The following is a 26874-nucleotide window of genomic DNA, read 5'->3' as shown; positions in this document are numbered from 1 at the left end:
TACTGTACTAACTAAAGTGAATTATACTTGTCAATTTTTCTTATCTCTACTCTGAATAGAGGTGAACCTAGATACTAAGCCTGCTTCCACCAAGAGCATTCTTTCTTTCCTGTGCAGCCTCTGAATTCTTGCCAGGAGTACTTTATTCATTTGTCAGATTCACAAGTAATTTTGTAATCATCTTCTGTGTGCCAGATACGGGTTTAGGGACTAGGGATAAAGCAGTGAACCAGACAGACAAAAGTCTTGCCCTCATGGAACTTACATTCTAGTGAAGGACATCAGATAGAAATGAGTAAACAGATAAGTCATATAATTTTAGAGAGTAGGAAGTGCAAAACTATCTTAATGTAAGGAGAGTGAGGGAGAGCAGGTAGGACTCCATTGGATAGGTTTGTTAGGGGACAGCTTCACTGGAGAAGTGGCATTTGAACGGAGACCTGAATGAAGAGAGGAGCAAGCCATGGAAGATGTGGAGTAAGCACATTCCAGGACAAGGAGGCAATGAGTATGTAGGCATGTAGGTGGGTGGAGTATTTAAGGAAAAGCAAGGAGGCCAATCTGGGCAGAGTACTGAGTGAAGAAGAGTGTGGTATGACATGAGGTCAAGGAGCTAGCCAGGGGTCTGCTCTTGTAAAGTCTTGAAGGCCAGAGTAAAGATGTGGATTATTCTAAATGAGTAGAGGGGTTTGAACTGGAAAAAGGCATGATCCAAATCGTATCTGAATAAGGTGACCTGGTATAGAGAAGGGACTTGGGAGGATAAAGAAGAGGAACAGGGGGCTTCCCTGGTGCCGCAGTGGTTGAGAATCCACCTGCCGATGCAGGGGACGCGGTTCGTGCCCCGGTCCAGGAAGATCCCACATGCCGCGGAGCGACTGGGCCCATGAGCCATGGCCGCTGAGCCTGCGCGTCCGGAGCCTGTGCTCCGCAACGAGAGAGGCCACAACAGTGAGAGGCCCGTGTACAGCAAAAAAAAAAAAAAAAAAGAAGAGGAACAGGGAGACCAGTTAGGAGACTATCACAGTGCTCCAAATAAGAGATGTTTATGGCCTAGGTTAGGTTGGAAGTTTGCAGCAAATGAAAAGTGGTTGAATTCAGGTTGTGTTTTGAGGGTGTAGCTCTCAAGACCTGCAGATAGATGTGAGGTATGAAGGAAATAGTAACAAGGAGACAAGTCGTTGATGATTATGTGTGCAACTGGGTAGTATCACTTAGAAGAAGGGAGCTGATGGGAGGAGCAGCTTTTGAGGGAATATCAGGACTTGGTTTGTTATCTTGGATGCCCTGGTTTGATATCTTAGATGCTCTTTAGGTATCTAAGCGTCTGGACGGTGCTCAGACTGTACTTTGTATCCAAAGGTATCCAAAGCCACTTCAGATGCAAAATGTTTCAAGTTGACCTTTGCTGCTGCCAAAATAGTAGCCACTGTGGGCAGTCTGCAAGATGGCATCTTAGGTTTCTGAGGAAGAAATTAGAATACACAAAGGGGGAAATAAGTGTATAATTATATAATGTAGATTTCATATTTAAATGTCTGGGAAAAGCAATAATTAGTTGGCTTTTGGTTTTAAATGGAAATAGCCACTCATTGGAAAATAATTACTCTAATTTCAATTCATTTTACTTTAGGTCATTCTGTGATGAAAACAGTTACCAAACAAGTTCTCCAGATAGAAGGAGTGCCAAGTCAGAGGTATATAGCATGTTTCAGTTCTCTTGGAAGAATTTCTCTTTAATGGCTTGGTTTTCTTTCTTTCTTAAAAGAAAATTATCAAGGTACTTTCTGCCATCTTAAAACTAAGATTTTAGTCAAATCAAATGGCTTTTCTGTTTTTGAAAATGTTGTGTGATGCTTTAATTTAGGTTCCCAGATATGCAGATTGAAAACCTTTTAACTTTTTATTTTCTGTAACATATTATCGTTAGTCACAAATAGTCTTTTTTTTTTTTTGGTGATAAGAATGAATAGCAGGAGCAGCATTTGTGAAACCAAATCTAATATGAAACTGACTCTTTCTTGTGAGTAAATTTGAATATTGAAACAGCAAAACAATAAGGTTTAATAAAAAGCAAAATAAATTTTTTATGTTTATGATCTGCCAATTTCCCAGAAAGGGTTTTGTGGTGACTTTAGTTATATACCAGATACATTAAAATCACCAGTGGACAACACATCTTTTATTCAGGTGCCCTCTGAAAGTTTTAAAAATTTGTTGACTTCATATCAATGAACGGTCCACTTTAAAATGGTTAAAATTATAAATTTTCTGTTTTGTGTCGTTTACCACAATTTTTAAAAAATGTGTTGTTTGAAGATTTTTGGGTTTTATAAAGGTATTAGCATAAAAATGAAAAATTTAAAAGACCACCTCTAATCCCATTATCCTATCAAGCAATATTTACATTTTCTCTTCCTGCTGTCTATAAACATAATTCCACATAGCTTCAATATAATTTGCCATTCTTATCTTTTCATACTAAATTTAAATTCTGTGATTCATAGTTATACTTTTTAACATTGCATTCACATGGTTTCATTGAGTAGGTCAATTTTTTAAATTGGTGAAAAATTGGAAATAACCTCAAATAAACTATTGTAAACATCTTCATAAATACAGCTTTTTTTTTTTCTACTTCAAGTTGTATGTTTTTGATTCTCTATTAATCAACTTGCTTGGACAATAGTGTATTAAATAAGTTGTTAAGAGTGTTTATGAAGTCAAAAAAAAGCTTATGATCGTCTGCCAATTGTTATTTCAAGAGTGATTTTTATTTTTTTTAAGGTGAAAATTACTTGCTTTTATTTATTGTTAAAACAACTTTATGAAATGATTTGCAATGCAAAATGTGGAAAACTGCTTTGAATAACTGGGAAAATAGCTACAGCATGGGAAAACGTATGTAAACAAACTTCACTGCCACCAAACTAGAATCTACTAATTTATCTCAGATGGCATCACAGAGTAGCAATGGCAGCTTCTGGTAAACGGAGAAACAGCAGCAAAGTCCTGCAGTGAAGCTGTGATTAATTACCAAACTGAACTGTTCACTCCACTAATCCTACAACTTCCCTACATTTATCTGTCTATACATTCCTACTTACTACAGGACAAACACCCACCGAAGTGGTTCCAAAAAACAAATGAGATAGAAATTCACAATTATAAAACAAATCCAATAGAAGGCAGTGGAGGAAACTGGGAACTACTGCAAAGTTTTACTGTCTAGTCCAGGTGATGAAAACAAAGTTTTTCTTTCAAGGCTGACCACTGTCAGGAATGAAATTAAGTATCAAAACTCTCCTCACTTCTCTAGGAGTGATTCTAGCTCTTCTTGCAAAGAGCTGAGCTGCTCCTTTTCTCGGTCTTCCTTTTGTTTCAGTTCATCCAGCACAGCCTGAAATCTGTTCTTGAGAGCCAGGTTCTCCACTTTCATGATGAGATCCTCCTGTCGCTTTGCCCTGTCCTGGGTCTCTTGGAGCTTGCCTTTCATGTTATCAATCTGTTTCTGAATTCCCATAACCAGCTGATTAGTTCCCTCGTTTTCTTGGTGGTGTTCATCTGACTCATTTAGCTTGTGCTGTAGCTGCCTTTCCAGATCTTCCTCAGTGTCAATGATGTTTATATCTTCTTCATCTTGATGCTGTGTCTCATCTTCATCTTCACTGCTGCTGCTGAGGTCATTGAATATCTCCCGAAGCTCATCATGTTCTAATGAGTCATGGCCCTGCCTGTGGCCAGACATTCCTGGGGAAGAGATATCAAGGCCTTGACTTTCTGCTTCTTTTGTTTCATCTTCAGCAATTATTTCCCAACGGGTACTGACAGCTTCAGCATCTGTGCTCAGCAACCGCTTTACTTCTTTTTCCACATCTGGAGACTCAATATATTTCTTCTTTGCTGTCTTACGGAACCTTCTCTTTCTGACATTTTTTAGAGGCAGAGTAATTCCATGGTTCCATATAAACTTTTTCTCTTTGTCCTTATCCTTTTTCTTGCTTGCTTTGGGATCAGCAGTGGCAACTGGTTCCTCAACAGGAGGATAGAGATCACCATCAGCTGTACAGACAAGCATCTGAGAGATATCAGCTGTCTTGTAAAAGGTTTTTTTATCAATAGTTTTCAAACTTTCCATAACACATGGCAGATCTACCAATTTTGACGCCAATGGGACCTGGTCCACTCTGACAATTCCATGACGCCCATCAGGGTGTAACTCAATTGTCAGTCTGTCCTTCAGGTTGACATGACCAGACTGTATCGCCCGCCTCACAGTAGAGGCATACTCCGGAGGTAGGCGTAAGATAAACTGGCTCTCTACTTCGTGAGGAGCATCATCTTTGCTCTTACTCATCTTTACTTCTTTGTGACTCAGTTTTTCTCTAATAACCACTTGTTGCACTAAAAAATTTCAGCTATTTCAACAGAAAGACCAGTTCTTTATAAATTGACGTCTTTAATTACAAAGAGTTCTAGGTAGAAGAGCAACTAAGCGTCTATTCGGAATTAAGTTCCAAGTCTTTCTAAATATGCTGTGACAATACCAGTCGTTAATGACGCATTGCCTTACTCAGGTCCATTTAAATCTGTTAGCTGCAATGCCAAGTTCCAACCTCTAGATAGAGGTTGTCCTGCCGCTGCAGGACAACGCAGGGAAAGCAAATGGCGGCTCCTACGGAATGATTTTCGGCACAGAAAGTAAGGCTCAGCAGATACTCCCAATCCACAAACTCTCCCGGAACAAAGATACGCAAAAAGCGGGGCGTAGTGAGCTCTCTTCGCCTCGGGTACTTACAATCCAGTGACGGTTATAAGTCCAGTTTCTCCGGACAGGCGCGAGCGGGAAACGAAGCCACTCAGAGAAAGGCGGCCGGGAGCCGAGAGTCTCCTTCCGAATTCCTTTGTTCTTCCCGGCACTTGGCAAAGCGATCCGCTGATTATCGGTGAAACGGCTGAGGACGGGCAACGCGAAATCTCGCCAAGAACCGCAGCTCCGAACGCCAGATTCTGCAACTCCGCAGCTCAGGCGGCCTCCGTCCGTTACAGCAGACCTAGCCGAGAAAAAACAGCTGCGTCACCACGCGAGACCGGCAGCTGCTGTGAGTCGCAACACGCCTCGGGCGGAAGTGCGAGCTGCCCCAGCGCGCGCAGGCACAACGTGCGATTAAGCTATCCGGCGTCTTGTCGTCTCGCGAGAACTTAGCCTAAAGGGATGAAGACTTTCGCCAAGAGCTGTTGGTTTAAAAGTATTTAGAGGAAACGGTTCTAAGAAGGACATGGATTCTCCCGCGCGCCTCCGCTACCCCCTCCGCTAAAGAGAGTGATATTTTAATAATCAAATAGTACATTCAAAGAAGTTAAGATTTGTGATATCACACTAATTAGATATTATTATTAAAAATTTATATCCTATGTAAAGCATTCTTAAAATAGCTACATTGACTTTTGCTATGATATTAGAAATGGAAGGATATATAAATAAAACATGTATATGTACAACATATTTGGAATTCTGTAAAATTAGTACAGAATAATAGGGCATCATGGAATGAGAACAGTTAAACATTTTTTTTTAGTTAGCATGATTAAACAAAGTGGAAATGTAACTGCAGTATACAAGCTCATTGAGCTCTTTTAAGAGTAATTTTATTTCTTGGGCTTTTTTTTTGTATTTGCCTCAGTTATTTGGAGACATAGAGGTAAGCCAAATCAGTATCTGGGTATATACCTAGATCCAGGGGAGTATAGGGGTGAAATAATGGTGTGAATTGTGTCACATTTATATTGTACTTATGTATGCCTAATAAAAGATGGGAACTTTTATTAGAAATTTTTTAATCTCCTAACAAGAAAAGTGTAATTTTAAAAAATTTTAATACATATATATATATATATATATTTGTGTGTGTGTGTGCGTGTGTGGTACGCGGGCCTCTCACTTTTGTGGCCTCTCCCGTTGCGGAGCACAGGCTCAGCGGCCATGGCTCACGGGCCCAGTCGCTCCGCAGCATGTGGGATCTTCCCGGACCGGGGCACGAACCCGTGTCCCCTGCATCGGCAGGTGGACTCTCAACCACTGCGCCACCAGGGAAGCCCTCCTATATATTTTTAAGAGGCATGTAAATCACAGAGGATCGTGTGGTGATTATCAATAAGCTACACTCTATGAAATATTTGTCCTATATTACCGAATACACTCCATTTTACCCTGCATCCTAATGCTGCTAAAATATAGTAGAAAGCAGCAGCATAGCACAGGGAGATCAGCTTGGTGCTTTGCGATGACCTAGAGGGGTGGGATAGGGAGGGTGGGAGGGAGGCTCAAGAGGGTGGGATATGGGGACATGTGTATGCATATGGCTGATTCGCTTTGTTGTGTAACAGAAACTAACACAGAATTGTGAAGCAATTATACTCCAATCAAGATCTATTAAAATAAATAAATAAAATAACATAAAATATAGTAGCTTTGAAGGATAAATATAACCATTTTAACCTATGATGTTTGTTTTCAGTAAATTCAAATTAAATATTTAAATGTGAATTTTAATATATGGCTTGTTCTAAGTAAAATATTAACACGTAGGTCTAGTTTTTGCAACCAAATGTTTCCTATAAAGATACTTGCCTCTTTACTACTGAAATATAGGGTAAGTCTCCACATTTCACTCTTTCATCCAGTGGGTTTCATTTGTTTTTTTGTGCGTTTTCTATATGAAATCAAAGGAGCAGTGAAGGTTGACAGGCTTATAGGAGGGTAAAATTGACTCACCTACCCCCCAGCAACTTGCAGCCTTATAACTTGTATTGTTTTTACATAGAAAAATTCATCTTAAATTTAACTTTTGGTCTACTTCTGAAGATTCTGTTTGGCAGAAGTCATGGGTGTATCTGTGTTTCTGTGTCCTTGAGATTCAGAAATGCCAAAGGTGTCCTAAGATTCAGGAAACTTGAGTGTTTCTGCATGATACATAAAATGTATCATACTTTGGGATTTTTTTTAAACTTTTATTTTTGCATTTCTGCACATCTCAATACTTTTGTTTTAGTTAAAATAACTTGTTACTGTAGAGAACTTATGTTTTTTAAAAATGCTGGCTTATGGAAAACCTTTGTACAAAACCGATCCTCTTTTTAATGGGCTTGGCATCGTTGTCAAGTGCCTTTTTGATTCCTTTCGACGTGTGCACGTGTGACATTTGCTCTGTAGACCTTTGGTGCATCTTGATTCCTTCTTTTCATGCTTTGTCAAACGTAGTCTTGGCCGCAAAGAAGCCTGTAAGTAATGGAAGGAAACACTCTGCTGGTAAAGAATGTTACCCTCCTGAAGCGCTACCACCTGGAGTGTCTGGTTTCCGGCCATTGTGTCCTGCAGAAAGTGCAAAAAGCAACAGGTAACCTGTTTGCATTCCCTGTCTTTTTCAGTCATTTAGAGTTCTTTATTTTGGAACTTGTATTATGTGGGTGGTCTCTGGTATTTTGTGTAGAGGAAAAAAGGTAACTCACACATGGCTTCTGCCTAATGAGCCCTCTAAGGAAGAAAAATTAAAAGTAATTGGGAGTTTCAAGTTGTTTCTCAAGTGTCACAACAGAGGTAACTCCGTGGGAGTCTTGAGGAGACTAAAATGATCACCAATTGTGCATGTGAGAGAAGTTTGATTAAAGGCAGGTGTAGTTGAGCGAAGCCCTACAGCACAGAAGTAGGAATTTGGATACGTATGAATGGGAAAAAAGACATTTTAGGCATGGGAAATAGTTTAATGCAGAATGGATGAAAAATGTGCATTAGACCTATTCTAAATCAACTGGCTTATTAACTCAGTAAATCAGATTTAGTGAGTCAAACTAGCATTAGCTGATTTCTTATCCAGGGGATAGCTGTTCATAGTAATTTTTGTCACAGAACAGTAAATAAAATGGTTGAATTATAGCTTTAGGCTTGTAAGTGAAATAGATGGCTCTAGATGATCTTCAGGTGACTTACTTGGTAGTAATCAGGAAATTGGGGATTAACAATTGCTTAAGAAAACAAAGAGAATTGATTTTAAATAGTACTTGAAGTAGTTACTGTGTAAAATATCTGTTCAGTTGCTCATGTTAAATGGATGTTTCTAATCCCCACTGGACAACCGACTACTTTTTTGCAAATGGTAATGTGAATTGCTGTTGCATAAACTATAGTGTTGAATCCCCAGTGTTTGCACTTGAGTTTCACAGCTCTGTGGTCTCCTGTCTTCTTCCTGAGACACTTAATCGCAGGTCCATCCTCCTCACACAGGGGGGTAAATTAGAGAACGATTAATATCACCATTTAAAGAAGTGAGACTGAAATCTCAACCATCCTGAACACAGGAGCTGAAGGGGCCTCTCAGCAGTTCAGAGAGTTATTACCAAGCCAGTAGGCTGAATTCTGTTGTGTTTTCTCCGTAGCAGAGCCCTCCAGGTCCTTGTTTTGAGCTTATTTATTTTTATACACAATTCTGTATGGATACTGTTCATACTACTAAATAGTTGTATTAACTGGGTTTAACTGGTGATGTATTTACATGAAGATCTAACTTCGTTTTGTTGCTATCTTTTTAGGGGCTTTCTATTCATCAAAGCTCGTGATGTATGTAATCAGTTGGTGGTGTGTAGCTATCATATTTATGATATATAGGGCTTGAATTGGGAAAGGTGGATGGTCATTCTTCTTGCTTTTTAAACTGACAGAGCCTTACATGAAGCATTTCCCTCTCTGAAATAAATCTATGTAAAACATGTTTGGTCGCTCTCCCAATGCAACTGTGTATTTGTGTGGATTTAGTGCACACCTGGCAGCCTTGTGGTTATGTCTGTAAACAAGGAAGCCTGTTTTCCAGTCCGCAAATCAGCTGTTACCCAGTGAAACGAACTTGACTGCCATTTCTGACCCCTCACATGGAGCTGTCATACTCAAGAATGTTCACGTTTTCAAGAAACGTTGTTTGCGGGCTATATGTACAAATTCCTGATCTGAAAGCCAATATAAAGCAACATCTCCCAAACCTCTGCTCTCTCACCAAGACCACACACATTCCCTCGCTTATGGCCTCGTGGCAAGCTAATACTGTCAGTATCAGACTCTCCTTCCCAGTGGTCTTGGGAGACTGCATAGTTGCTCTGTGAAAGGCACCACTGCTGAGGTTGAGAGAAGAGCATCTTGGGTGTCAGTCCTGGCCTTGCATTCCCAGAGAGAGGGGTGTGCACCTCGTTCTCCTGTTAGGGTTTTCCTATGCTGCAGGGTTTGCTGCTTGTTGTCAAAATGATGTCCTAGTGACTTGTCTTCTGCGTGGTTTATAATCCCAGCACAGTTCTTTATGATCTGTAGACTTTTATGGGGTTGTGGCCAGGTCAGTTTTTAAATGTTTGGAAATGTCCTATTGAACAACATTGCAGTGGCAGTGAAGCTTGCTGGGAGAATTGTTGCCCTAGTTTTGGCTTAAGGGTGGTGAGAAGATGAAATTTTTGATGGGTCAGTTTTAGTTGTGTATGTGTATGTGATTTATTTTTTTAAATTCTAATGTCTATTATTCACAGCTTAGATATGTTGACTTCCTGATTATTCATCAGTCCCTTTACTGATGTATTTTCCTCTGAAAAACTACATTTTCTTCCAGACTGTTTTTGTCTGATGGTGAAGAATAAATTTTTCATTTGCAGTATAAAGTTGATCTGAGAAAAAATGTTTACCTTGGATCTTCACTTGGCTTCTGTGAAAGAAACTTAATAAAATAATATGGGCAATTCCCATTACTAATCCTAACCACGTACAACAGAGGTCTGTACAGTAACATAGCAAAAATAAGTTCCTGTACTTTTACTTAGTCATTGCCTGTTTTACACTAAAGAGCAGTGAGAGACATTTATAAAGAATGATACCTCAGATCACTTTTGTTAAATGTCCTCTAATATTTGGATATTTGGTATCTGGCTTGTGTTGTCTTTTATACAATCTTGTCTTCTTTCTTTGCACTTTAGTGTAACAACTCTGTGGTTTCCTATCTTCTTCTTGTGACACTCAGGTCCATCAGAATTTCCTGTGACGGTGATAGTAGAGAGTCCTTCCTCCTCAGAAATCGAAGAGGTCGATGATTCCTCAGAACGTGTTCAGGAGGAGCCAGAGAAAATCCATTTGAAACAAGAAGCATTGCAGGTACAAAGTTATCACTTTAAAGCTATAGAGAAGATTATTTTTCAAACGGAAGGCTGATTGCAACACAGCACAGCTTGTGTGAGGTTTCTGTTTTCTCCTCCCATCTGCGTTGTATCCTCTTGAATGGTTCCTTAAGCTTAGACCAAGGTGAATGGTGGACATTTGAACTCTAAGAAACTAAAATCAAAACATGTCGTTAGTAATATATTTTCCTTTGCTTAGAAGCTTAGTATTTTAGATTTAGGGAGAAGCTTAGTGATCATAAGATAAGGAAATTGAGTTCTGAATGAATACAGTCAGCTGATTCAGTGCTCTTGTTTTACAGATGAGAAAATAGACGGTTCTAGTTGAACTCTCTTTTTATAAGAGGAAAATATGGCCTCATTTTAAATAAAAGTAAAGTTGAAAAAAGTTTTGATGTTGATATTCTCCTTTCCTAAAATCAAAAATATCAAGAAGCTACATTCTATTACCAAATAAACCTGACCTCTAATGTCATTCCATACTTTTGTTTGTATGGACAGAAAAGAAAAATTGATTTTTATAAGAAATTTTTGCACCTCAAAATTAATATATTTATTTTATTTCAACTTTAATGCAGAGCTGAACATTTCTAGTAAATAAAGGAACACCATTTGGGGGGGACCTTGTCTTTGTGCTACAAAGTCCATGTTTAATTTTTTCAAATTATTTAATATGATTTTCTCTTCGTATGAGACATGACACTTGACAGGTTTCAGAACTAATTATCCCATTATTGTAGGACTACGGGAACTACTCTTTGATTTTCAAAAGAGAAAGTTAGATTTTTATTTTTTAATTAAAATTAATGATAATATAGAGAAATTTTAAGAAAAGAACTTAGAAAATTATGAAATGTTAGAGTAGGAGAAATCTATAGTTCATGTAGAGTTACTCCCTTTCGTTTTATAAATGCGCACCTACAATTTGTAGAACGTAAGTGGTTTATTAGTAAATGGCAGAGTATGACTAGACCCTAGAGCATCTAACCCGCATTCCTTGTTATTTTAGATGTGGTGTATTCATTTCCTTCACGAATAGACCATGAGATTGTATTTGTAAAAGCAGTAATAGACAGTGGGGAAGTCCAAGAAGTTTAAACACTGGGACCACAGAATAGCAGATTCAGAATGCACTGAGAACCCTTTTAGCTCTTCTCTGTTTTGACAAGACACTACAATGATGGTATCAAAGTGTTTAAGTATATATGCACACAACTATCAAGAGATTTCAACATAGTTTTGAAAGAAGACAGGTGGAAGAGTGTGAAACTGAAGCAGTAGAACAGAGGAAAAGCATCACCTAGAATATGCACAGGGACCACGTGCAACTGAGGAGGATTCTGACCCCACCTGAAAAAGTAGCCCCATGCTCAGGTGCGCATGTAGGAGAGAGGGTGGAGTTAGTTAAAAGTGTGACCAATAGGGGAGCTCATTGAAGGGATGTGTTTGGAGGAGTGGACTCCCTGCCCCGCCCTAACCCTCCTGAAATGAGATGATTTCATTTTGAAGACAGTGAAACTGGCGAGAACTGGGGCAGCTACTGTGAGTTTTTACACCCTAGAAAACTGTTTTTGGGGGAGATCCTGTTACAGTTACTCCCCGCTTCTTCCTGCATAAGAAGCCAATCAATCGTTGACTTCAGGGAGCTTTCTGCGCTCATTCTTAAATAGAAAATAACTGTCATTTGCCTGTTAGTTGAGTAAAGCTTACAACATGAGAGAGGGGGAAAGAGTGCAAACATATCCTAGTAGGACCAGGGACAATTTAGGGCACAGAATAATTTAAGAAAAAACCCTAATTAGCATCCTGAGAGAGGTTTAAAAAGAGCTAGCAACTATAAAATAAGACTAGGGTATTAATGAAAAGGAGAATGGTCAGAAAGCAAGAGAGGTCTCCTGGAAATGAAAATATGGTTGCTGAAATAAATTCAGTAGGAATTTAAAAAATTTCTCAGTATATAAAAAAGAAAGACACAATGGAAAATGTGATAGAAATATGTTAGAGAGGCTGCATCTGGGAGATCCCACATGTTACTATTAGAAAGTCCAGACCCAGAAAAAAAAATGGAGGGAAGCTGTCAAAGGGCAACAAAATTCCCCACAGCTGAAAGTAGACATCAGGCCTCAGATTGAAAATAGTTATGCAAGATGAGTAAGAATAGACTCATACCTAGGCACCCTTCATTGTGAAACTTTCAAATACTTAAAAAATAAATTAAAATAGAATAAAATACTGAGAGGATACATCCATTCCAGAGAGAAAAATACTGGTCACCTAAAAAAAAAGGTTACAATCTGACTTTATCATACTTGTCATGAGCACCATGGATCCTGGAAGGCATTAGAAAGATACCTCCAAAGTTTTTCAGGCACATAATTTTCACCCTAGGGGTTTGTATCCAGCCAAACTATCAGTCATAAGTGGAGGCTGAAGAAGATATTTTGTACCCAAAGAAATTTGAAAAATTGACCTCCTGTGCTACACCTTAAGCTATTTATAGACATAATCCAGCAAAATGAGGCAATAAACCAAGAAGGAAGGTAATAGGGGATTCAGTGCAGATTGCAGCTAGTCTATAGTGGAGAGGCTTCTATTGATTGTGTGATTGAGAGCTTAGAAACACCTTGAGGCATATCGTACTTACTAGGTGTTAGGCACTGTTGGAAGGGAGGATGGAGAGGAAGAGGAGAAGGAACTTGAACTCCAGAGGAGAAAAGGCTATACGGACATAAAGCTGAAGCACACTGAACTATGGTTGATTTTTAACCTACTATTGGTGAGGAAGGGAAGAATCCACTTCAACTTGACACTATAGATGTCCCCCTTTTCAGTGACACACAGGGGTAATGACCACCTATCTAATTTGTTGTCCAAACCGGAACTTGTCCAAACTCCTTACACTTCAATAGTGTAAGGAGGCATTCTAATGCTGTAACATCAGGACAACAGGTATAAACTGGAACAGCCCAAGGCGGCTTGGGGTATGTGGTCACCCTGCACAAGGGCAGTGACACTGGCACAGTATGGAACGAGGTATAGTCTATACACAGAGACACAGTACATCTGCAGTGGGCAATATTAATTTCATTGTAATAATGGCAATACTGTCTTGGTTTGCAGCTTTTATTGCCAACTTGCATGTAATCACAAATAACTAAAGTAAACTATACTTAGTATGTATTAGTATTAACTTGGTATGTACTGAAATGTATTGTGTACTAGTATGTACTTAGCATATATTAGGCTCTAAGTGTTTTTGCATATATTAACTCATTTAATCCTCTGAATAGCCTTATGAGGTTGGTGCTAATATCATTCCCACTTTTGAGAGCAGGAAGCTAAGTCAGGGAAGGAACTTGCCCAGGCTGTACCTAATTTAAGGTTGGATCGAGGCTTTGAGTTTAGGCTCTCTGCCTGTTCTCTTAAACCTTACTCCGTACTGACTCTCAAGTAACAGAAGACTTAACTGCACATAGAACAGAATATAAATTTCAACTTTGACAACGTAACAGCTGGGTTTGGAAGGTAGACAGGAGGTAGAAAAAAGGGAAGATGGTAAGAATGTCCTCATTTTACAAAGCGTGACGTTGAGAGAGCTTCTAGTTGATCAACAATGTAGGTTTTTAAGTATATGACTACAAGTCAAAGAGATCATGAGCAGTGGAATAACTCATGATGACATAACTTTACTGAGCAGTGTGGACATAGGAAAGAGTGTAGAGGAACTAAACCCTTACTTATTAGTAAGTTAGAAAGTGAACTGATAACGCCTCCAATTTAGTGAGAAAATAGTCATGTAAGAGTATTACTTGGACATGGAGAAGAATTCAAAATAACAATAGTTGGACCTCCCTGATGGCGCAGTGGTTAAGAAACTGCCTGCCAAGGCAGGGGACACGGGTTCGAGCCCTGGTCCGGGAAGATCCCACATGCCACGGAGCAGCGAAGCCCGTGCACCAGAACTACGGAGCCTGTGCTCTAGAGCCCGTGAGCCACAACTACTGAGCCCACGTGCCACAACTACTGAAGCCTGCGCGCCTAGATCCTGTGCTTTATAACGAGAAGCCACCGCAATGAAGAGTAGCCCCCGCTCGCCGCAACTAGAGAAAACCTGCACGCAGCAACGAAGACCCAATACAGCCAAAAGTAAATAATAATAATAAAATAATAAAAAATAACAATATTTGATGTAAACCTCATAAAAAAGGAAATCCATACAGACAGTAAACACAGAAAAGTGTACGACTTCATGAAGTAATAAGTGAAAAGTGAGTCAAAACCAAGGAAACTACATGTCAATCAGATTGACAAATACATAAATAAAAAGTCTGGTAGTATCAGGTATTGTAGACCTGAAGTACTATGGGAATCTTCTACCCTGTTTATACTGGAGTATAAATCGACACAACTACTTTGGAAAGCATTTAGCACTCTCCATCAACTGAAGGTATATAAATAGCCTGTGAGCCAGCAGCCCTCACCCCCGCCCTGTGTAAATGCACCAGAATAACGGGTACAGCAGGATTCCTGTCCATGATTTGCATTAGCACAAACTGAAAACAAACCAAATGTCCATTAAGAGTCAAAAATTAAATAAATGATGTGTATTTGTACAGTGGGAAAACTATCCAGCAATAAAATTGAATGAACTAGAGCTACAGGCAGCAATGTGGATGAATTTTTTAAACCAATGTTGAGAGAAAGAAATAAGATAGAAAAGACTTCATATACTATGATCCTGTACATAAAGTTAGATGTTGACACAACTAAACTCTTTTGTTAGGGATGCATGCAGGTTAAAGGAAATGACTGTCAAGAAGTGAGGTTGGTGTTTAACCGGGAAGAAGGAAGGAGCTTGTGATGAGAAAAGGATATGGGGGGTTTTTGCGATGCTGACAAGTATCAATACTTTCAGCTTCGAGTAGTGCTTATGTAAGTATTCTCTTTTTCTTTGTCACATTGACAGTTTTGTTCTGTGCACTTCTCAGTACACATATCGTATTTTACAATTAAAAACTGCATAAAGAATCGGTCGCTTCTTGAGTGCTGGATGTGGGAGTGGGATGAGACCGTTTCATTTGAAGCCCTTCACTACTGTTTGCATTCGCATGTTCATTCATTCAGCATTAATTGCACATATTCTATGTACCAAGCACTCTTCTAATTTTATATGTGTTTTAACTCATGTAATTCTCACAAGAGCTCTGTAATATGGGAGCTTATCTCCATTTTATAGATGAGGAAGTTGAGGCCTAGAGTTATACAACTTGTCCAAGGTTATGTAGCTAATGGGTAGTGCCAGGCCCATTTGCCTCAGAGAATCTGAATATTTACAATATAATCTAAAAGAGAAATTTAATGACTAATTATAAGCAAAAAAATTGCACATTAAAGAAGATGACAAGTTTTCATCTATCCAGTTAGAGAAAAACACACAGTCTGTCTTTCACACACGTACATCTTATATGTACGTGCGTGGCAGGGATTTTCCTTATTAAGCAATTATTTATTGACCGTCTACGTTGTGCTAGGCACAGGTGCTGGGGATAAACACTTAATAAAACACACCCCCTATCTTCAAATAACTTGCACTCTAAGTGAGGAAGTAAGCCAACAGTTACAGTAGAGGTTATATACCAAGTGATACATCGCTGATGGCAGTGTAAAATCTCAGAAATCTTTTGGAAAGAAGTCTGGAGATAGGTACCTCAGAGCCTTAAAAATGTTCATTTGCTTTGATCTCAAACTCATTTTTATGGATTTATTGTAAGAATGTTATTCTCAATATGGAAAAAAGCCTTCATGCATAAAAACGGTTATTTTGTCTGATAATACTGAAAAGTTGGAAACAATTTAAATCTGTAAAATGGTTAACCAGTAAACCCACTCAGTGGAATATTTTGTAGCCCACACAAAAAAATCAAGGTTATGAATCCCCTGATTATATGAGAAATGATTGATTACAATGTTAAATGGAGAAAAGTTGAACATAAAATTTGATATCCAATATGATGGGAGCTTTGCCCCAGAAAAATCACCCTAGCTGGTGTACAGAAGGGTGGAATGGAGAGCAGATGGAAGGAAGGAAAATTATTCCAAAGCCTTATCATTAGTCTTACTTAAGTAATAGAATATCAAGCAATTTTACTTTCTAACTTTTTTGGTTCCATATTTCCATGTAAGGGACATGAATTCTGAATATTTTGTAGGAGGAGGGTACACTTTTTCACAAAAATTGAACACTGTGTTCTAATTCCCTCCATTAGAGGGAGAAACTGTTGCATGTAATTGCACTTTGATGTGCTATTTAGAACCAGTCAGGAATTTTAGTCTACTTTCCTCTGACCGTGCTGAGGGTTTTTTGTTTTTTTGTTTATTTGTTTAGAATTTCTTTGAAATCAGTTTTAGAAGATTGACTAAACCATTATATTAAAAGTAGAGGAATTTTGCAATTTTTTCCCCTTTTTCCCCATTGAAAACTTGACTGGCTTTAGTAATGAAACATTAAAGAATTTGAAGTTCTTAGACTGTCAATTTTTTAAACATGTTCTGAATATAAAAATATATGTTCATTGAGCAAATGTTTTTTTTTTTTTTTTTTTTTTTTATTTTGCCTTTTTTTTTTTTTTTTTTTTTTTTAATGGCTGTGTTGGCTCTTAGTTTCTGTGCGAGGGCTTTCTCTAGTTGCGGCAAGTGGGGGCCACTCCTCATCGCGGTGCGCGGGCCTCTCACTATCACGGCCTCTCGTTGCGGAGCACAGGCTCCAGACGCGCAGGCTCAGTAATTGTGGCTCACGGGGCTAGTTGCTCCGCGGCATGTGGGATCCTCCCGGACCAGGGCTCGAACCCGTGTCCCCTGCATCGGCAGGCAGACTCCCAACCACTGCGCCACCAGGGAAGCCCTGAGCAAATGTTTGAAAACAATGAATAACTTCTTGAAGGAAATAAAAGCCACCTCTGCATGTACACACACCTAATCTGTTCTTTTGTCTTAAAAAAGTATCAGAAATATTTTGCCATGTCACTAACTACTCTTCTACATCAGAGAATTTGATTAAGCTTATGCATCATCTCCCAGGAAAAACGCACAGATATATTTTGAATGTAGCACTCCTGAAGCCCATTCATGAACTCTGGTTGAGACCTCTTGTCATTCTTAGTGGCTTCATAGAGCATTCCTTCAGACGATGAGCTGTTTTTATTTAAACCAGTCCCAATTCGGAGGCTCTTAGCTTTCTTCTAGGGTTTGGTTATCAACAATCTTATGACATCATGTTGGTAGATAAATCTTTGCCCACATCTTTGATTTCCTTAGGGTAAACTCCTGATGTAGGATTGTTGTTAGGTACCAAAAGCTACTCTCCAGAAAGTGATACCAGCTCCTCTCCCAATGATGGCAGGTAATAGAGTTCCTCATTCTTTAAGTGATTGTTCAAAGCAGTTAACATGTATAAATATACCTTACTGTTTTCATAAGTATAGGTATTATGATTGTTTATCACTGCATAAGAAACCACCCCAAAACAGTGGCCTAAAACAATGACAATCATTTATTTTGTTCACGAACCTGGAGGTTGAGTAGAATATTAATTCTTTTACTACACTCTTACTGACTGAAAACAATACCTATTTGACTAGCTCAGAGTTCTGTAGGTCAGAAGTCCAGGCACAGCGTGACTGGGCTTCCTGCTCAGATACACACGGGAACATGTGGGTTCCCTCCTGAGAGTGTTAAAGCACGTGAAATTTAAGTGTAAGATATTGAGCCCCAAACGTTGGATGTTCACCATAGTTTGTGTGGGCCACAGAGCTGAAATCAAGATGTCAGTCTGGCTGTGTTAGCGTCCAGAGGCTCTGGGAAAGAATGCCTACAGGCTTCTTCCGGCTTGTTGGCATAATTCAGATTCTGGAGTTGCAGGACAGAGGTCCCCATTTCCTTGCTGGCTGTCAGTCGGGGGAGAGTTTCAGCTCCTAGAGGCCTCTCGCTTGCCTTCTCTGCCGCAGCATTGGACTTCTTCAGAGCCAGCAATGGAGAGTCTCCCTCTTGTCCATTTTGTACTTCAATCCAGGAAGAGTTCAGGTCCTTTTCGTGGGGTGCCTGAGTAGGCCACATCCACCTAAAGTAATCTCCCTATCTTAAAAGATCAACTGATTTTGAACCTTAATTCCATGTGCAAAATCCCTTCACTACAGCACCTACATTTAGAGTTTGATTGGATAAGTGGAAGGTTTGTGTACTTCAGTAAGTGGTCATCTTGGAGGCTCTGTCAGAATTCTGCCTATTGCAAGCAGTGTCCCCACTTCAAGGACCGAAGTGTCTTAGCTCCTAAAACTCCTAAGATAGTTTATCAGTGTTCATTTTATTTCAGTGACCTTGGTGAAGGGAAGACTACCACCGCCGTGAGCAGGAATGGCAGCCAGCTTCCTGAGTCCACAGTGTGGCTCTGCTACTTAGTGGTGTGACCTTGGCTGTGCTGCTCTACTTACTCTACTTCTCTGCCTCTGTTTCCCTCATCTGTAAAATAACATGGAGTTAGTGATCGTTCTTTCCTCGTAGGGTTTTTTGTTTTATAAATTTATTTTTGGCCGCGTTGGGTCTTCGTTGCTGCTCGCCAGCTTTCTCCAGTTGCGTCGAGCGGGGGGCTACTCTTCGTTGCGGTGCGGTGGCTTCTCTTATTGCGGAGCACAGGCTCTAGGCGCGCAGGCTTCAGGAGTTGTGGCACGTGGGTTCTAGAGCGTAGGCTCGGTAGTCGTGACGCACAGGCTTAGTTGCTCTGCGGCATGTGGGTTCTTCCTGGACTAGGGCTCGAACCCGTGTCCCCTGCACTGGCAGGCGGATTCTTAACCACTGTGCCAGTAGGGAAGCCCCCTCTTAGGGTTTTGATGATTCGATTATTTAATACCCAGGGAACTCCAGGAACAGTGCTTGACTGTAAATTGCTTTAAAAGTGATTACTTTTTTAAAACATGCTTTTGAATCTGCAATTATGCAATTCAGGTATGCTAAGCAGGTTCGTTAATAGGACTTCCTGCTATAAAGAGACCCACAAATAAAAATAGAATTTTTCTTTCTTGGTCGTAACTTCTTATTTCTGACTTACTATGTTATATGCATATGCCTTTTATGGTGGGCTGCCACAAATTTATGTTGGAAAGAGTGGAATTTAAATAAATCTTTGCAAATTTGATAGATTTTGATCATTCATTTCACTGGCATGGTATAATATGACCAGTAGCAGACTAAAATCTGAGTTCACTTCTGGCTCTGCCCATAAATCCTGATGAGACCAATAGCTGGAAAGGCTTTTGGATATTATACTATGAATTACTTATAATATTGACTCTGTTTGTTTAGGAAACCCTGGAGGAGTGCCTAAAGCAGTTAAAGGAGGAAAGAGTAATAAGACTGAAGGCTGATAGACGAGTCAGTGAGGTAAACACGTTTCATCTGCTTTTGAGAGTGTTTTGGTTTTATTTTGATTTGATTTTAAGCCATATACACATATTTTGTAAGCTTTAAAACTGTAATATGTTGCAAATCGGTGGTATCATATGGACTTTTGCATTTACTGGTATTTAGTGATCATATGATCTATATTCCAGAAAGCATGTTTTTAAAGATGTGAAAATCTGGTTTTGTGTATGTGTGTGTGTGTGTGTGCTTTTATATGACATTAGCTTATTTCCTGTTCATGATTCTTTGATGCAAGAAGGCACTTTCTGTGCATGTATTGTATATACAGTAACATAAAAGACATGATGAGACTCTCCTGGCAATGAATTAGGAAAGTGAATCATTTAAATAAATTTAAGATATTGGAAAACTTCTAAGAATGCAATGAAAGATAAAAATATATACTATGAGAATTACATTAGGTAATGTGCATGAAAGCCGGGCATAATCTAAAAAGTTCTATCTAAATATAATTTATCACAGGGTGAGTGTAGGGAGGAATTTTTAAAAGTGCATCCAGTGGATTGGCAGACACTCATTCAATAAATGTTGAGTACCTGCTCATGTAAGGCAAAAGGGGCATCATGAACATTAACGGCCTTTCTGAGAAATACGAGAGTTGAGCTTACAGGGGGTTTTAAGTGCGTAGATGCTGAGCGGAAGGGGAAGAGTGCACGGGGGTGAATATGTTCAAGAAGCCAAAGAAAATATTGGTGATCGTACATTTAATAAATTGGGTTGGGTATGATTTAGGACTTTTAAACGTAAGCATTAGATATTTTACTCACTAAAGTTAATTCTTAACATTCATCAGAGTTGTAATATGTTTTGTTCAAATCAGATTCTATAATTCACTTTCTAATTTAAGGGAAACTTAAAGCAGGTCATTTTCTAATGTGGAATGAGGCTCCATTATGAATTGAACCAGTTAGAAATGTGATCTTTTGTGAAAGATCATTAATAAAACGGTAACTTGGGTTTATTTATATACCACCTAAGGGTTATATAGGAAACTTTGTTGGGTGCCTGTGGGCTTTGGTTATTATGTGATATGGTCTCTGTCTTTACTGGCGGAGGGTTACATTAATTATAAAATAATTACATTTTGAGTGTTTTAGTTTTGTTCCTTGAAACTAGGCAAGACTACTTTTTCTTTGTTTGTTGTTTTTTGGGGTTTTTTTTGCGGTATGTGAGCCTCTTACTGTTGTGGCCTCTCCCGTTGCGGAGCACAGACTCCGGACGCACAGGCTCAGCGGCCATGGCTCACGGGCCCAGCCGCTACGCAGCATGTGGGATCTTCCCAGAGTGGGGCACGAACCCGTGTCCCCTGCATCGGCAGGCGGACTCGCAACCACTGCGCCACCAGGGAAGCCCAAGGCAAGACTACTTTTGATGACAATGAGAAAAAATCATGTCAGACGTTTTCAGTCTTCTTGTATAGCTGGAACATGAAAATGCCCAGTTAAGAAACACAACTTTCTCTTTGTCTGAAGCCCTTCATGCCCACTCATTGACAAGCATGATCCTGGATGATGAAGGTGTTTGGGGCAGCACTGAGAATTCTTTTCAGAAGTTCCATGCTTTCCTGGTTCTCCTTAAAGATGCTGGGTTAGTTCATTTCTCTTCATGGCATTCTTCTCTTTGCGACTCTAATGGTAGTTTGCTGAGGAACTGGAGCAATTTTCATCACTTACGTGGCTATATTTAGCCAAATTTAGTGTAATTATAGGTAATATAGTTGACATTTTAAAATGAGGAATTAAATTTTTTAAGAAATGCAAATAGGGAAGCCTGCTTTGGTAGAGTGGGGAGCCCATTATAAAAGAGTAACCTGTAGACAGAGTAATTAGTAGGTATAGTTGTTTTGTAAAGACTAAATTAAAGGCAGTTTTCATTGAAAATAGTCGGGAATGCATAAGAATTTTCCTATCTTTCACTTCTTTTGCTTGTTTGATAAGTTTGAATTAAAGTTATCTTTGCCTTAGACATAAAAATGATTATTAATCTGCAGGGGAGATATAGGTCAGTGGTTCTCAACCGGGAGCAATTTTGCTGAAAGAGGGAAGTGGAGATTGATAGTTGATGGAGTGGTGTTTTGTCAGTGAATGAATTGGTGTTGGTGTTGGGAAGGAAGGAACAAACACATTCTTGGAAACTGGAGGAAAGGTGGTAAAGAAGTGTAGGAATGGAGGTGTGACAGGCAGTGGACAGGGTGCATGGAACATATTGAAGCTTCTAGTGAGACAGTGGGATGTCTCCTAGAGGATGAATCTGGAAATGGCTGAGGATTTGGGGGAGAGAGAGGCTTGTAGTCTGGAGTAGGATGTTAGCTTTTAAGATTTTAGAAGTAGGGCTTCCCTGGTGGCGGGGTGGTTGAGAGTCCGCCTGCCAATGCAGGGGCTATGGTTTGTGCCCAGGTCTGGGAGGATCCCGCATGGCGCGGAGCGGCTGGGCCCGTGACCATAGCCGCTGAGCCTGCGCGTCCGGAGCCTGTGCTCCGCAATGGGAGAGGCCACAGGAGTGAGAGGCCCGTGTACCGCAAAAAAAAAAAAAAAAAAAAAAAAAAAAGATTTTAGAAGTATTTCATGATTGTAAGTCTGGGGAAATCTAAACTGCTCTTCTGTGATTATAATAACCTTTGTCTTTTCTCCTTTCCTCCTCTCGTCTAGGCTTGGGCAGTTGGCCACAATGGCTGGTATAGATCAGTCAGATTTTCATTTACTAGGTCGTCCCCAGATGAATTCTCCTGTTAGTAGTCCACCTAAAGAAGAAAAGAAGGCACTTGAAGAAGGAAAATCAGAATCAAAACAGGGTGCCCCATAACAAATGCAAAATAGCCAAGTAAATGGACAGAACAGCACTTAATGATTCTAAGAGTGATTAGCAAAAAGGAAATGACCAAGTCAGCGAGAAAACAATAACGATCAGTCTCTAATAGTTCACATGCCCGGGAGCTAGAAGACTCTGGAATCCTTTCGAAATCTGAGATTAGTAAATGTGGGCCCATTTCATGATACTGTACTTTTGTAAATAAGGAGACTGGAAGTTCTTGAGAAAATTTATGAGTTAAAGCAAACTATCCTTAATGAAGAAAGAAGACATTAGAGAAAATATTCCAGATTTTAAATTGTATAAATGTCTATTCTGTTCATATTTTATCTAGGTTTCTATTTGTATGCAGTCAGCTTACAATGAAGGAACACTAATGAAGGTACACATACTGATATAATTTTTAAAATAAGTAGTCCAGACATAGCTAATAGGTAACATATTAGAGTGAATCACCTGGTTATGGGAATGGGAGGGGAAAACCTGTCAGCTTTTCCTCTAGCCTTACTTGGAGCCCCCATCAGCCCATCTCAGAGTGGTCTTGGGAACTGACAGCTTGAGAACACAGTCTGGTCACAAACTATATACGGTTTACATGTGCCTGGAGGATAGAAAAGACATTAATTACCTTACAGAATAGGGTTTTATTTTTAGTGAGGGAAAGGAAATGGGTAATAACTACCCCAATCACCAAAGTCTGAAAACGTAGCGGACATAGCCTTGGATATAGCTAGGTTAAGCTGAGAATCACTTGGCAAGATATAATTACAAAAAAAGCTGGCTCTGAAATCTTCTGATTAATCAATTGACTGTGTTAATAATAAGATTACAGAGTAACATTGAAGTTTTGAGCTCTGCTTTTTAATGGTTGGCTTTGTTCATCACTGAATTTTTGTCTTGTCTTTTGTCTTCCCCTCCACTTTCCGAAAATTACAGGTGATGCTAGGATTCCTTTGCCTCTCGACTCCTTCCGTGTCCCAGCGTCTACTCAGGAGGCCTTAGAAACTTCCAAAGACAACCTGGGGGTCCCAGTCACAGAGCAGCGGCAAGGAGTCTTTTGAAGATTTCATTGCTAGAACATGTTCTCCTTCAGCAGACGTCATTTCTGGAACTGGAAGTCAAAGAAAAGAAGAGGAATTATCTAGAAATAGCAGGTCTTCTTCAGAGAAAATGAGCAAAGCAGGTGAATAGACCAAAAACTACTCTGCTAAGAAACAACCTGGGAAGGACCTGCATTCCTGCTCTGACTCACCTGTAAAGCAGAAAAGCAAAGGAATTGGGCAAAATAATTCTTTGGTTAATAAACCAATTAAAAGTGAGTCTTCGAGAAAACACATTTCTGTTAAGAAAGAGAGTAGAATAGTGACTGTGTCATCAAAGACAACTAAAAGTAAACTCAGTGTACTAGAACAGTCTGAAAGTGATACTCTTGGATCTGATTGTGAATTTCAAGAAAGCATCCATACTCTATCACACCTAACATAGGTCTAAATCTTTTAAAATTATGTTTTTGCCTTCAAATTTTCATAAATTACTTATGTTATTATTATAGCATATGGTGTTTTCAGTTACTTGACTGGAAGCCATTAGAGAAAGATTTTTTTATCTATACTTTTTTATTATAATGAAAGTTTGGGTGTACTTTTCCTTGTAACACTTTGCACCATTCATTCAGCTAGTGTTTACTGAGGGCTTCATATGTACAGTACTTTTCTGGGTGCTGTTGCTTTCAGCAGTGAACAAAATAAAGCCTTTACTCTCCTGGAACTAGCACTCTGTGGTGGCAGAAAACATAAACAACAAAGCAGGCTAAGGGTTAAAAAGAGATGGGAATAATAAATGGAATAGTTTTACCATTTGGTTAAACATCAAACTATTATATAAATCACACGGCCAGAAGCCATTGACATATTTTAATTCATAATAACCAGAGAGCCTCAAACATTTACCAAGGCACTTAACCGTGTTTATGGATTACAGCAACGCTCTGAGGTAGGGAACTCTTACCATCCCCATTTTATAGATGAACAGTCTGAGGAGACATTATGTGAGTTGCCCAGAATTACACAGCTATAAGTAAGTGGGAAGTTGCAATGTGACCCGAACCCATGCTCTTTTTTTTTTTTAATGTATGGACTTTATTATCTTTCATTTGTTTCTGATTTATGTGAATTTTTTCTTTAAAGATTTTTTATGCTGTCAACCATTTTTAAAGTGTTTATTGCATTTGTTACAGTATTGCTTCTGTTTTATATTTTGGTTTTTTGGCCTCAAGGCATGTGGGATCTTAGCTCCCCGACCAGGGATTGAACCCTCACCCCCTCCATTGGAAGGCAAAGTCTTAACCACTGGACCACCAGGGAAGTTCCCCTTATGTGACTATTTTTCTGGCAATTTTTTTAAATTTTATTTTTTATTGACATACACTTGAATTACAGTGTTGTGTTAATTACTGCTGTACAGGAAAGTGACTCAGTTACACATTTATGTACATTCTTTTTCATATTCTTTTCCATTACGGTTTATCACAGGATATAGGATATAGTTCCCTGTGCTCTACAGTAGGAACTTTTTGGGTTTTTTTTAAATACATGCACTTTTTAAAAATAAATGCATGTATGTATTTATTTTTGGCTGTGTTTGGCCTTTGTTGCTGCACTCGGGCTTCCTCTAGTTGAGGTGCACATGCTTCTCATTGTGGTGGCTTCTCTTGTTGCAGAGCACGGGCTCTAGGTGCCTGGACTTCAGTAGTTGTGACATCCGGCTTAGTTGCTCTCTGGCATGTGGGATCTTCCCGGACCAGGGCTTGAACCCATGTCCCCTGCATTGGCAGGCGTATTCTTAACCACTGCGCCACCAGGGAAGTCCCATGTAGGACCTTTATGTTTATCCATCCTGTATATACACCAGTTTGCATCTGCTAATCCCAAACTCCCAATCCAACCCTCTCCCACCCCCTCCTCCTTGGCAACCGCTAGTCTATTCTCTATGTCCCTGTTTATGTTTCTGTTCACACATAGGCTGTAACCAGGCTCTTAATTACTTTGTTATCCTGTTCCCTTGTTAAGAAGGGTATAAGGAAGGCACAGAGAGAAGCCAGTGACCACTAGAAGTGCAAAAACAGTGGGGCTGTCAGAAAGCACACCTGTCTCCTTCCCCCATTGTGAGCAGAATTTTTAAACGGCAGAGTATGTAAGAGTATGTGATGACACATCTCTGGATTAAATTATGTCTCCCTGGTAAAACATGTACAGATAAGTCTTTAGTTCAATCAGAGTGAAAGGTGAGATCAGAGAAAAGCTGGAGTGTCAGATTTCTTGTAGAAGGTCCTGCCTGATTGTTACTAAGAGGGCTACTACAGTACTAGTTAGTTCATTAGTCATGGGTTGAGTGTTAGAGGAGTGAAACAATGAGCAAGATGTAGTGTTGGCCCTTTAGCAGTGGAGTCAGAGGGGAAGACGCACAGCAGATGTCTCATCCTGCACGTGACCTGCTGTGACGGGCATATTCAGGGCGTTTAGTCAGTGTTTGTGGAAGAAGAGGGGGAGCCGTGAGGCAAAGAAAAGTCATCAAAAGGGGCAGTCCCTAAGCTAAGTCTTAAAGGACTCGTGAGAAACTGGTGAGTCAGCCGGTGAAAGGCAAGGATACTCAAGGCAGAGTGGACAGCGGAAGTCCAGAGCCGTGAGTGTGCGAGGGGTGTGTTACAGAGCCACAGGCACAGGCTCTGGAGGATCAGTGCAGTGTCCCCAGGCAGCGGCAAGTGCCCCTAAAGGAGGCAGCGAGGAGGAGGAGAGCATGTCTTAACCAACCATGTGCGTGGAGCTGGTTTCCTCAGAAAATAGCTAAGAATGGAAAGGACAAGTTCGGGTGGCATTTTAGACCACTGACGTCAGTATGGATGAGGAATCTGAAGAAGCCTGGAGATAATTATGCCCCACTCTTCTGAGGAGCAGTGCTTTATATTTTCAAGTGGGATTTTCACGCTGCCACCTCCTCTCCTGTCCCTACTGAAAGGTTTATAGGCCGGCAGAAGGGAGAACCTGGCTTAAGTAGAGTTAATCAGGTTCCTTTACTGTACAGCTTCTCGGGGCTGCTGTAGGCTAATGTTCATTCTGGATCGTCACAGCAGGCGTATGGTACACAGCCATCCTCAAAGCTATTTGACCCTAGAGTCCTTTTTTAATAGAATGTCTAACAACTGGTTCCACCGAAGAGCAATTTCGTAACTTCTAGACCAGGTAATAGCAAGAAGAAAGGGGTCTGAAATAAGGTATAAATGAAGGGAGGAAATAAGTTCTAACTGTATTTAGGAAATTACCAGCAAGACTTGACCTTGGGAAGTACGGAAGAAGTAGGAGGCGGAGGCTGAACCCCCATCTGTGTGACTAAGGT

General features: G+C 39.8%; 1 protein-coding gene and 1 pseudogene across 2 annotated transcripts; one reads left to right on the top strand and one right to left on the bottom strand.

The window, feature by feature from the left end:
- Nucleotides 1-2784: 2784 nt before the first annotated feature.
- On the bottom strand, nucleotides 2785-4528 carry LOC308610541 (transcription initiation factor TFIID subunit 7-like). Its single transcript, XM_081259635.1, has one exon. The coding sequence runs from the start codon at nucleotides 4355-4357 to the stop codon at nucleotides 3308-3310; it is 1050 nt and encodes a 349-aa protein (XP_081115761.1). The 5' UTR covers nucleotides 4358-4528; the 3' UTR covers nucleotides 2785-3307.
- A 687-nt stretch (nucleotides 4529-5215) lies between these two features.
- LOC308610535 (centrosomal protein of 78 kDa-like) lies at nucleotides 5216-25374 on the top strand (annotated as a pseudogene). The gene is made up of 2 exons: nucleotides 5216-5237; nucleotides 23335-25374. The product of its transcript is annotated as a centrosomal protein of 78 kDa-like (transcript).
- The last annotated feature ends 1500 nt before the right edge of the window (nucleotides 25375-26874 follow it).

Source organism: Mesoplodon bidens (genome assembly GCF_964165515.1).
Source record: "Mesoplodon bidens genome assembly, contig: HAP1_SCAFFOLD_452, whole genome shotgun sequence".
Classification (NCBI taxonomy): Eukaryota; Metazoa; Chordata; class Mammalia; order Artiodactyla; family Ziphiidae; genus Mesoplodon; species Mesoplodon bidens.
The sequence above is the reverse complement of the archived record's forward strand: the minus strand, read 5'-3'. Positions and strand labels throughout refer to the sequence as shown.